The 11,679-nt window shown below is 37.2% G+C and overlaps 1 protein-coding gene and 1 pseudogene across 1 annotated transcript; both read right to left on the bottom strand.

The window, feature by feature from the left end:
• Positions 1–5,613: 5,613 nt before the first annotated feature.
• On the bottom strand, positions 5,614–8,924 carry LOC100748939 (annotated as a pseudogene).
• LOC112213436 (RRP12-like protein) lies at positions 8,878–10,707 on the bottom strand. The gene is made up of 5 exons (XM_024370000.2): positions 10,617–10,707; positions 10,374–10,547; positions 9,269–9,379; positions 9,039–9,199; positions 8,878–8,967 (listed from the first exon to the last, which is right to left on the bottom strand). The coding sequence occupies exons 3-5, from the start codon at positions 9,354–9,356 to the stop codon at positions 8,944–8,946; spliced, it is 273 nt and encodes a 90-aa protein (XP_024225768.1). The 5' UTR covers positions 9,357–9,379; positions 10,374–10,547; positions 10,617–10,707; the 3' UTR covers positions 8,878–8,943.
• Between the last annotated feature and the right edge of the window lie 972 nt (positions 10,708–11,679).

Genomic DNA, 11,679 nt, shown 5'->3' with positions numbered 1-11,679 from the left:
AACGATTACCGTGTATCTTTTTGTCTTGAATCAGATAGTATGGAGTATACTACATACTATCATACTATACATACATACTATACATACTTTATCAATCGTGTATGGTCCTAACCATTCCACATCAAGTTTATGCCTTTTATGATCGTTATGTATTAAAACGGAGTCTCCTTCTTTGAAAACTGATTGAGGTTTTATAATTTTACGTCTTTGATCGCGCTGATATCGCTGTTTACTGTTGATCAATGTTTCGCGAGCGTGTCGGAGTCCCATTCTTTTTTGCGGAACGTGACTTACTTCGTCTGCGTATGTGCGTTGGGGATTCTTGGATATTGTGGAGGGAAGACTGGCTTGGTGTCCGAATGTGAGTCCGAATGGCGTGTAACCAGTGGAGTTGTGTATCATTGTATTATATGCAAGGCATACAAAGTTAAGTTGATCGTCCCATTCTTCAGCCGAATTTCGCTGTATCGATTTTAACATGTCTGTTACTATTGCGTGTGTCCGTTCTAAAGATCCGTTACTTTGTGGGTGGAAGGATGTTGTTTTGATATGTTTGATTTCGAACGCGTCTTCGTACTGCTGCATGAAACTAGATATAAAATTCTGTCCGCGGCCAGTTAATATCTTTTTTGGAGCGGAAAAGATGTAAATGTAATGATTCAAGAATGCATTCCAAATTGTTTCCGTTTGCTGAGTTTTTAGTGGTACGAGTATTAAATATTTTGTCAGTTCGTCATGTATGCATAGATTGTACTGATTGCCTTTCCTCGTCTTTTTCAGTGGGCCTAATAAGTCCATACCAATTTTATCGTTTATTTTATCGTTTGGTTCGAGGGGTGTGTCGGTGATACAAGGTTCTTCGCGCAGTCTGATACGTGTAGTTTTAGATGTTTGACAGGTGTCGCATTATTCTATATGTTGTTGTATGCGTTTCATCAAATCTGGTACTCTGTGTCGTTCACGAATGCGGTCGTATGTCATTTGTATACCGGGGTGTCCTACTAAAACGTGATTTTCTTTTAATAATTCGTTTATTTCTTCGGCGCTATATGTTTGGATTGGTTCCCATGCAAAATTTAATTCTTTTACTGTGCTATATGTTTGGATTGGTTCCCATGCAAAATTTAATTCTTTTACGGTGTCGTTCAGGAGTAATAAAATTCGTTTGATCGCGTTCTTCTCGGTCTCTGTGAAACTGTCGTCGCCTATACCTATCTTCTCGTTTGTATGAATAATTTCGTTTAATTTAGTTAACCATTCGACTCTGTCGTAATGTCCTAGCTCTGTTTTGGATAATTGATAGAAAGATTTACGGTTCGGAGTCATTTTGAGAATTTTGGGTAACGCGTCGGTGGATTTTTCCCAATCGTGAAACTTTTTGTCGAGTTCTATGTTCAAGTTTTCGCGTCGACTGGCCAGAACATGTATTCTAGATAGTGCGTCGGCTGCAGTGTTATCTTTTCCTTTCGTATATTCTATGTCGTATTCGTATTCTTCTAGTTTCAATCGCCATCTCATCAAGCGTGATGAGGGGTCTGCAATTCTGTAGCCATTTTAGTGCTTGGTGATCGGTTCGGATGAGGAATTTCCGCCTTAATAGATATTGTCGGAGGCGTTTCATGGCCCATACTATTGCTAAAAGTTCTTTTTCTGTGGTGGAATAATTTCGTTCCGGTGGGTTTAGAGTTCGCGAGATATAACAACATGGATGTCCGTCCTATGATAAGATCGCACCTATACCTTCGTTACTGGCGTCAGTCGTTAATGTGAATTGTTTTGCAAAGTCTGGGAATTTTAGTACGGGTGATGAACAGAGTTTGTCTTTTAATGTCTGGAATGCTTTCTGGGTTTTATCTGTCCAATGAAATGGTGTCTCCTTTTTTGTGAGTTCGGTCAATGGTTTCGCGATTTTAGAAAAGCTTCTGATGAACTTGCGGTAATAACCTGCTAGTCCTAAGAACGATTTGATGTCTGTGAAATTACGTGGCTGTTTGAAATTGCTAACGGCTTCTAATTTGGGGGGATTTGGCTTTACACCTTCGGCGGTTACTATATGTCCGAGATATTCCAATTCTGGTTTGAGAAATTCGCATTTGTCCGGCTGTATTTTGAGTCTGAGTTCGCGTAGGCGTTGCAATACTATCGCGAGGTTGCTATTGTGCTCTTCAATCGATTGTCCGAATATTATAATGTCGTCTAAATATACGAAGCAATGTTTATTTATGAGTCCTCATAGCGCGGTATCCATCATGCGTTGAGATGTTGCAGGTGCATTCTTTAAACCGAATGGCATTCTATTGTAATGGTAGTGTCCTTGTGGTGTGGAGCATGCTGTGTATTTCTTAGAGTCTGTGTCCATTGGGTTTTGGTGGAATCCGGAGGATAAATCGAGGGCTGAGAAAAATTTTCCGTTGCCTAGTTGGGATAGTATGTCGTCTACGTCAGGTAATGGATATGCGTCCTAGTCAGTTAGTTCGTTTATTTTTCTGAAGTCTATTACAATTCGCCATTTCTGTTTCCCTGATGCGTCTGCCTTTTTTGGTACTACCCAGACTGGTGAATTGTAAGGAGAATCAGATGGTTCTATGATGTTCTTTTGTAGCATTTCGTCCATTTGTCGTTTGATTTCTTCTTTATGGCATTCAGGCGGTCGGTAAGATTTTGTGTTAATGATTTTATTTTCTTTTAACGGTATTGTGTGTTTAGCAAGGTTAGTGTATGGTAATAAGTCGGTCTCTAGATTGAATACGTCGAGGTAAAACAGCAATATCTTTTCGATTGGTTCACGGTGAGTTTTCTCTATATGCGAAAGTCTGACTAAATCTTTAAACGTGGAGACATGATCGTACGTGTTTGAATTTTCGATAAAATTAGTCATGTTGACTGGGCACTCACCACCATTGATAAAGCATGTCGTTGTCGGTTTTCCTTCCAGGTAGACTGTTTTTGACACTGCTTGTTTTGGAGGTACGTCGTTTTCCTGTAGCAATAAAAGTATATTATTGTCACGTTATAATTGTTGATTTGAGAGTTCAAATTTGAATTTAGATAGGGCTGGTAAACCGAGTATGCTGTCTTCTATAATTGGAAAGTTGTCTTCTACCACAAAGAATTCTAGAGTTTTGCCAAATAGTTTTATCAAAGCGTGTTCGTTAGTTTTAAATTTAGAGTGTCCCATCGAGAACTTTCGTTCTTTTGTTATTCTTGGTCGTAATAGGCATCTTCGCTTGAGTATATTAATTCCTGCTCCGCTGTCAATGAGGAATTTATATCGCTGTCCGTCGGACCGTAAAAGTACTGTGGGTAGTCTTCCTCTTAATTCGTAAGTCTGGTATATTGGTTTCTCTATTTCTTCCTTGCTTGTCTCGAGATTGTGGACTGCTGGTGGTCTCGGAAATTGGCTGGGTGTTCGAAAATTTCTACATTAGTGGTCTCGGAAATTGGCTAGGTATTCGAAAATTTCTACATTAACTGGAGACATGTCCGATCTGATTGCATTTGAAGCATTTTAATTGTGTCCTTTGGGCAAGTGGTATTTGTTCAGTTTGTCGGAAGCTTCTTGGCATTGGACTGGGTGTTGGAGTTGGTTTTCTAATGAATGAATAGTTAGTCGTTGCTGCTCAGGAAGTCGCAATCGTTCCATTGGTTTTGATCGTCGATTTCGATCTTCCCTGAAGAATCGCTCGATGTCGGTGGCTTTCTTTACGACTTCAAGGATATTGTATGGTGGATTGGCGAGTAGTAATTGTCCTATTTCGCTTTTCAGGCCTCGAATAAAGTCGATTACGGAGTCTCTTAAAATCCTGTCGTTCATAGCTCGTCTAGTAATTTCGTCACAGTATTCGTTCGTTATACTGTATTGTAGCTTATTGAGTGCTCTGCGGAACCTGATGATATAACTTTGCACACTTTCGTCGTGACGCTGTCTCGTTTCGCGTAGCTGGTCTTGTTCTCTAACAGAATCTTGGGTGGCTACGTTTCGTCGTAGGGCATCGTACAGGTGTCCGTATTCGTTTATTGGTATATTGCGGATAGCCATTGCGGCTTTACCCGAGATTTTCCCGATTTTGATCATTTTTAGTAGTAGCGTGGGTTCGCTACACATGGCTCGCAATTCACGTACTTCCGATATCGTCTTCGCCGTTTAATTGCGGAATACATGCTTATAATAAATAAGAATACAAAGCACTTAAACTATCTCATTCACTTATAGTAAGTAAGAATACAAAACACTTAGCACTAGTCAATCTGTTTCGACCATTCGCGGGGAGACGCGATTGCGAGGAAGCACATCAACGGGAGTCGTAAATTCCCATTACGATTGGATAATCGACGCAACGAAATGATCGATCCCGTGATTTCGTTTGCGATAATAGGGGTGGTTAAATTGATTTTACACTGAATTAACGAATACAATTAATGTTTATTCCAACAACTTCTTGACTAGAAATGTACAATTAATTCGATTGATAGCTAGAGTAACGAGGTGTTGTACGCGACGCAGGCTTAGATGTTGAAGGTTCAAAAAAAGTATAAAGACTGACTTTCTGTAACGATGATGCAGCGAAGGACACTTACGATGGGTGGGTCTAATGATGCGAGAAAAGCTGATTTGTTAAGACCAAGTTCTTTTTGGGAGAGTGAGGGAAGAACTTTTCTGGTAATAGGTTAATTTTCTGGATTGGTGTGGAAGAGTGGAGAAAGGGTGTTAACCGCCCCGAGAGAAAGTTGCTAGTGTAAAACATCGTACATGAGAAAGACGAACTTCTCCTATCTTTCCGTAGTAAACAATAACCTTTAGACAGTGACTTAGTGCAGATGTTTGGTTCGGTCTGAAGGATCTTAGAAATTCCTCTAAGATTTATGATCGGCTCTTAAGACTATTGAAGGTGCGCAGTGAAGGAGTGCGGACATCTGGTTGCCATCCTGTCCGCGGTGTGTGGCCTGTTCTAGAAAGAATGTCGCACGACGTAACATAATCGTTGTAAAAAACCCATCACGTATTAAATAGCTACCAGCTAACCTTATAAGGCACCATTTCATATTAGCTTAATAAAAGTAAGGTAGCAACCTATCCCCATAATACTCGTTTTTACCTCTTTCAGGTATCGCCACCTCCTTCGCAGTATACACTCTGCTTCACAGAAACAGTTGAGTTCCACTCAATTACTTATGATATAAAAATACAAACCACTTAACGTAGCCATCTTTATAAGTACAAGTCACTTAATCTAGAGAAGTAAATTATTATTAATATACATAGCTACACAGTCTAGACTAGAGGAATCCATCTCAATGTCAATTTAATATAATTATTAAAAATTTACTATAGGTTATATATTACTATTATACCTTGATACTTCAATGTGGATCCACTCCTTACGCTAACGTTATCATAACTATCACTATATTTACGTTTTTTATCCATTGCTTGCGACATGGCTACAGACTGAATATCATCTTCTGATCATGTAACATAAAAATTACTTTACATTTTTCTACAATTCCTAACCCCAAATCTAACCCCAATTCGTCTTCTGAATCACTGTGCAACAAAAGCGCAGATTTCTTCTTTCTCTTGGGTTCTGGTTCATTATCTTTCTCATTATCTACTGTGATAGTAAGACGGCCATCAGACGTAGTCTTAAATTCACGATCTTTCCGTTTTATAGCTGCTATTTTTGAATTAATAGCGACTATAGGTTACGTTGTTAAAAAAGTATTTTGTAAATCTAATTCCAACTTCGACTAATCGAATTTTGAAAAATATCTAGACTTACTTGATATATTTCGAGCAGCCGTAGGATCAACGAGATCAACGATCTCTTCATTCTCATGAATCCAGGCTTCCTTTCGCGATGTTCTTTTCTTCTTTTTCCTTGACTCTTCATTGCCCATATCTTCATCCAACTCATCATCGCTATCCGCCAATATTTCTTCTATACTGAATTTGGATAAAGATTGTAGAGTTGTTTCGGTTTAAGAAAAATTTCATTTAAAGGAAAATACAAAGTTACCTTTTAGGTTTTCTCTTTGCATTGAATTCAGCATCCTCGTCATTTTCTTGTTTTTTCAATTTCCTCAATTCTTTTTTCTTTTTCTTCGCTTCTTCTGCCTTATTCATATTTTTTAATCTCTTACGTAGCATCGCATTGGAAGCTGGAATCATGCCAAAAATTGTTTCCATTCCGTATTCTCTTATTAACTTTACCAGAATATCGTACTTTTTGTCTGAAATGCGTATGGCAGTCATCGTTCATTGCACGTAAAGCGCCTATCTGCAAATTCACTTATTCGTTTTTTTATTGAGATATACGGGATTTTGTTACTACCTGTTATTATTATTAATTAAACGCCTTTGTTACTAACCAACAATTTTAAATTCGAGGTAGCAATATGAGATGGCATCACAGTAATATATATTTTGATATATGACAATGCAGCTTCTGCAATTTCTCTTGTCAGACTTGTAATTTATTTTTATACGAAATATTTATTTTGACTTTAGTTTGAAATAAACTGTACCGTTGTAATGATAAGTGATAGAAGAAAGTGCCAGCAAGGATGCGGTACAATACTTCTGTATATTTTCTATCGCACCACTCAAACCAACCATGAGCATATTAACATAATCTTTAAGATGTGTAGGATTTCCTAAAAATTTATCGGCAATAATGTTTAAAAGTTGATATGCAGAAGTTCGACATTTCACATTTAACTCTTTTAAACGCATTATTGCTTCGGGCACAATGGCTTCGAAGAACTTAGTTTTCTCAAGTTGTGGATGAATTTTTATGAGATGAATTAAGCATCTTAATCGTACCTAATTAAAAAATGAGTAAAGCTTATTTGTTAAAATTTTCATAAGAAATTGATATTATAGAACAACGTTTGTAAAATTAGCACTTACTCCTCTGCTTGGCTTTGAGACTTCAGTAGCAGAGGATTATTATCGACTTCAGTAGCCGAGGATATTAATAATTTTTGTATCTCGCGCCTGTATTGAACTACAAACTCTTTACACGTTTCCTTCTCACTGCCACATATCTCTTCTAAAAACCTGAAAGAACATACAAATAAAAAATAATTTTTGTTTTTGCAGAAAAGATAGTTAATATATTTAATTCCAAATATGTTAAAAAGTTACCTATACGCTTTCTTCTGTTCCTTGGTTTTAGAAATTTCTTTAAGAAGTGGTACACACATATCGTAAAACGTCTTTAATCTATTAATATCAGTATGATTAATAAATAATCTTATTATATCGTGAATACTTTCTTTGACAAAATCGTCGATATCAGGTTCTTTCAACTTAAATAACGCACGATCGAATAATTCGTGTACCAATTCTTTATCCGTAATTGTAAGATACACCTGTAATTGTACAAAATATTAGTTAATCTCTTTAAAGAAAATTACTCCTTCTATTCACAAATTACTCTTATTGTATCAAACGTGGCGAAGCGTTGTCCTTCTTCGTCAGTTCCAAGTGGCTTAGTAGTGTATAGATTTAAAAACAATGGTAAATAATTCTTTGCAAATCTAGCTAGTTCGTGTATATCTTCTTTTTTGTCGCCTTCGACTGCTTTCGTTATTAATCTTCGTAAGGCAGACGTTGCCGACGTCCTTAAATTCTTTCTTTCATTTAAATTTGTTCCTAACAGTTTAGATATATTCTAAACAAGATAAAAGTTATCTCATGGATACTTGATACTATATCTTTTATATTTATCTCTGTTATATACCTTGAAATTATCTTTCACATCAGTAGCGTTGTTGCATATACTTGGTAAAATAGCCCAGACTTGGCAAACGAGAAATTCGTAAGTTTTCCCGCGTACAGGTGTTCGGTTGCTTTTTTTCTAAAATTGAGTATAATTATCATTCAAAATATCAATATAAGATAATTTATACTCTTATAATAAAGATAGATTACAATACTTACTCGCACAATGCAACGATAGGTAGCAATGCTTCCGTGAAGAAAGTATGTGACCCACCTAGCACACAATCTTTCAATAATGGTAGTAGCCAAGTTATTTTTAAATTAATCGCATTGTCTGATACCTATAGAATAGAGATTTATATTACTGTAATTATAAAATAAAGTTTTTCTTTCTAAGCATAATCCGGTTCATATAGAAGTACTTGCCTTCAATGGAATCAAATTTAATACTGTCTCCGGTCCTAGCACTCTTATCGCAGCTCCAATAGCGTACTCAGTGTCATTTTTCCACGCAAAATTGTAAGAATCACGTAACTCAACGTCATTTTTCGACGCAAAATTATAAGAATCACGTAACTCAGCAAGACTTTTTAATATCTCTATTAATTGCGGACTTCTCGCTTTACCAGTTGCCTGTAATAAAAGGGAACGTTGAATTGTACAACATTGACAAATGGGTAAGAAGCAGAAAATCGATATTACCAGAAATAGTAGAATCGATATTACCTGAAATAGTAAGGCTATTAAATGAAGAATATGATACCAAGCTTCCAAATATTGATAACCTAATGCTTGATGGATCATAAAAGTTATCTGATTGATAGTGTCCTTATATCTAAAAGTATGATATAAATGATGAAATATAAATTATAGATACGAAAAATAATAATTAAATCTAATCTTACGTTTTCATTGATTCTTCGGTTTCACATATTTTACCGACACAATCTCGTAATAAAATTTTTATCGTGTGCGAAGAACCAGATATAACTTCCGATTTATTATTTAATGAAATAAAATTATAGTTGTTATTTCGTGCAAGCGTTGCCAGGGTCACCTTGCTACGGTTGCATTGAAAAATCTGACCCAAACCTAAACCCAATACATTGATGATACTCGCTCTTAATCGAGTTATAACAGATACTTTTCGCAGCCTCGTATATGCAGTTGCGCTCGGGCTGCTTCGAGTTTTCTCATAGTTATATAGTTATAAACATTTACTCGCATTTTTCTTCTTTTTTCTAAAGATAAAAATGAATCAATTCAATGCGTATCTTCGATTTAAATCAAAATTCATGGTATCATTATTTACCTTTTGTTTAATGCTGCTCTTGACAAAGGTACATAAGCATATGGATCTGGTTTTCCTTTCCTTTTTAACAACACCTCCAGCCTTTGATGCTTTATATTTCGCTCCTGGTATACATTCTGTTCTTGATTTTTTCAATGGTCGATATATTCCAGATCCTCCTGCTATGGATACCAAAATTGTTATTAAACAACAGACCAAAATTTACTATAGATTATATATTACTATTGTATCTTGATACTTCAATGTAGATCCACTCCTTACGCTAACGTTATTATAACTATCGTTATATTTACGTTTTTTATCCATTGCTTGCGACATGGCTACAGACTGAACATCATCTTCTGATTATGTAACATATAAATTCATTGGCTTCGTTCACTTATTTCATTGAATTACTTTACATTTTTCTTTGTCACGTCCCGCTCTGCGCACGCGCCGTAACGTAGGCTAAAACTGCCAATAGCGCGAGTGAGCGTTCCAATTTGAAATTTAAATAAATTTTAACAATTTGTACATAAACCAAATTCGAACCTCACAACCCCCACGGAATAACCCGTCACATGACAACCCCTCCACGGTAGACCTAAATATAAATAAGCGTAGCGGCATAGAAGAAGCGGTAATAATTCCTTAGTTTTAGAGTAGTTAATTCCTCAGTTTTGTGTGATTAGTTCCTCAGTTTTTGGTGATTAATTCCTTGGTTCTTGGCGATTAGTTCTCATTTCCTGGCAAGTAATTTCTTGTTCATAGCGATTAATTCTTAATTCCTCTAGTTCAGTTCCTTAGTTTTCAGCTCTTAATTCCTTTAGCTCTTAGTTTTTGCTCTCAGCTTTTAGATTCTCTAGTCCTTTAGTTCTTTAGCTTTTAGTTCTTTTTGTTTTATTAGTTTCCAATTCTTGTTAGTCTTGTTAATCGACGTGTTTGTATTTGTCAATTTGTAAACTATCGAAAATCTATCGAAATTAAAATCTTGTAATCAATAAGAGCGAAACGCATTGCGAACGATTGTAACTCCGAGCATTCGAAATTTCAACGACTATTCTGTCAATATCCAATTAGAATACGGATAAATATTTTTTGTGAAGAATATTTGTCTAATAATATAGCAGGATTAAGCGAACATTTATTTTCACCAACTTTAATCCTCTCCCGTGCTAGCACTCCTGCGCATGGCAGGTTAGCCGAAACGTGGAGTTTAATTTCAAATAGCATTATATAACAGACAATACTACAATTTAGTCTAAATTCAAAAATTAACGGCAACGCAACCAAAACGAGCCAGACACAACGTAACATTCTACAATTCCTAACCCCAAATCTAACCCCAATTCTTACCACAATCGTCTTCTGAATCACTGCACAAAAGTGCATATTTCTTCTTTCTCTTGCGTTCTGGTTCATCTTTTTCTACTCTGACAATAAGACGGCCATCAGACGTAGTCTTAAATTCAGGATCTTTCCGCTTTATAACTGCTATTTTTGAATTAATGGCGACTATAGGTTGCGTTGCTTAAAAATTATTTTGTACATCTAATTCCAACTTCGACTAATCGAATTGAAAAACATATCTAGACTTACTTGATATATTTCGAGCAGCCGCAGGATCAACGAGATCAACGATCTCTTCGTTGTCGTGAATCCAGGCTTGCAGTCATTTTGGCAGTATTATGGCACTGCCGTGTGAAAAGGGAATTACTTGTTATATGTATGTGGCGGATGAAAAGAGAGGTTTGCGTTTCGTCCCAGGACTACCGGTGGACTCATCAGTAAGGCTATGCCCGGTAGTCCCTGCCTTAGACGTAGAGGGAGTCTAGCTAGGTGCGGTATTTGTATCATGCCTCGTATATTCGCTAGCGAGAGAGACAGACTCGTTGTCGTCGTAGCGACCCTCTGGTGTTGGTGGTTGGTACCCGGATCGCCCTAGAGGTGTTACGACCGTGTTGATGCCTCGACCTGTCGGCGTCCTGTTGGTACCGATCCGCCACAAATCCCTTGAATAACATTATGTCTTTTTAAATTTTCCTTAAGGCGCTTCGTCTCCGCCGCAATGCACTGATCTGTTCAGCGTGGGCCATGTTTTAGTTTAATAGATTGAGCGAGCTTATCTTAAAGAACTGGACGTTGGTTCGGGAATCGGTTGCCATTCGTTATTGTGCGGTGTGGGGTCGCGCATATGCTTAGCGAGGGAGGAGTTCCTTTCCGATGGCTACTCGTGTGATTAGGTGATTAAGTCGATAAAATGTTGATTTCACGTGACACTGTATGGTCACTGGTAAGTGCACTTATCAGTGGCACGTGATCCAGCTCGAAGGACCAGCGAGGACTAGCGAGGAGACGCGATCGCGAGGAAGCGCGTCAACGAGAGTCGTAAATTCTCATTACGATTATAAGAATCGACACCACGAACAGATCGATCCTCTTATTTCTTGTGGGATAATAGGGGTAATTGATATGGTATAATATAGCGATTGACAGGGTCATAAAATTCATATTTCCAATAACTTAATACACTAAATAGTTACCTTTACGTATGATATTGTTACGACCGTTCGCGGAGAGACGCGGTCGCGAGGAAAACGCGTCAGCGAGAGGAATAAATTCTCGCTACGATTCGGTTAATCGACGCCGCGAATTAGTCGTT

Source organism: Bombus impatiens, unplaced genomic scaffold (assembly GCF_000188095.3).
Source record: "Bombus impatiens unplaced genomic scaffold, BIMP_2.2 scf_0658, whole genome shotgun sequence".
NCBI lineage: Eukaryota > Metazoa > Arthropoda > Insecta > Hymenoptera > Apidae > Bombus > Bombus impatiens.
Note: the sequence above shows the minus strand (reverse complement) of the source record. Positions and strands in the feature narration are given on the sequence as shown.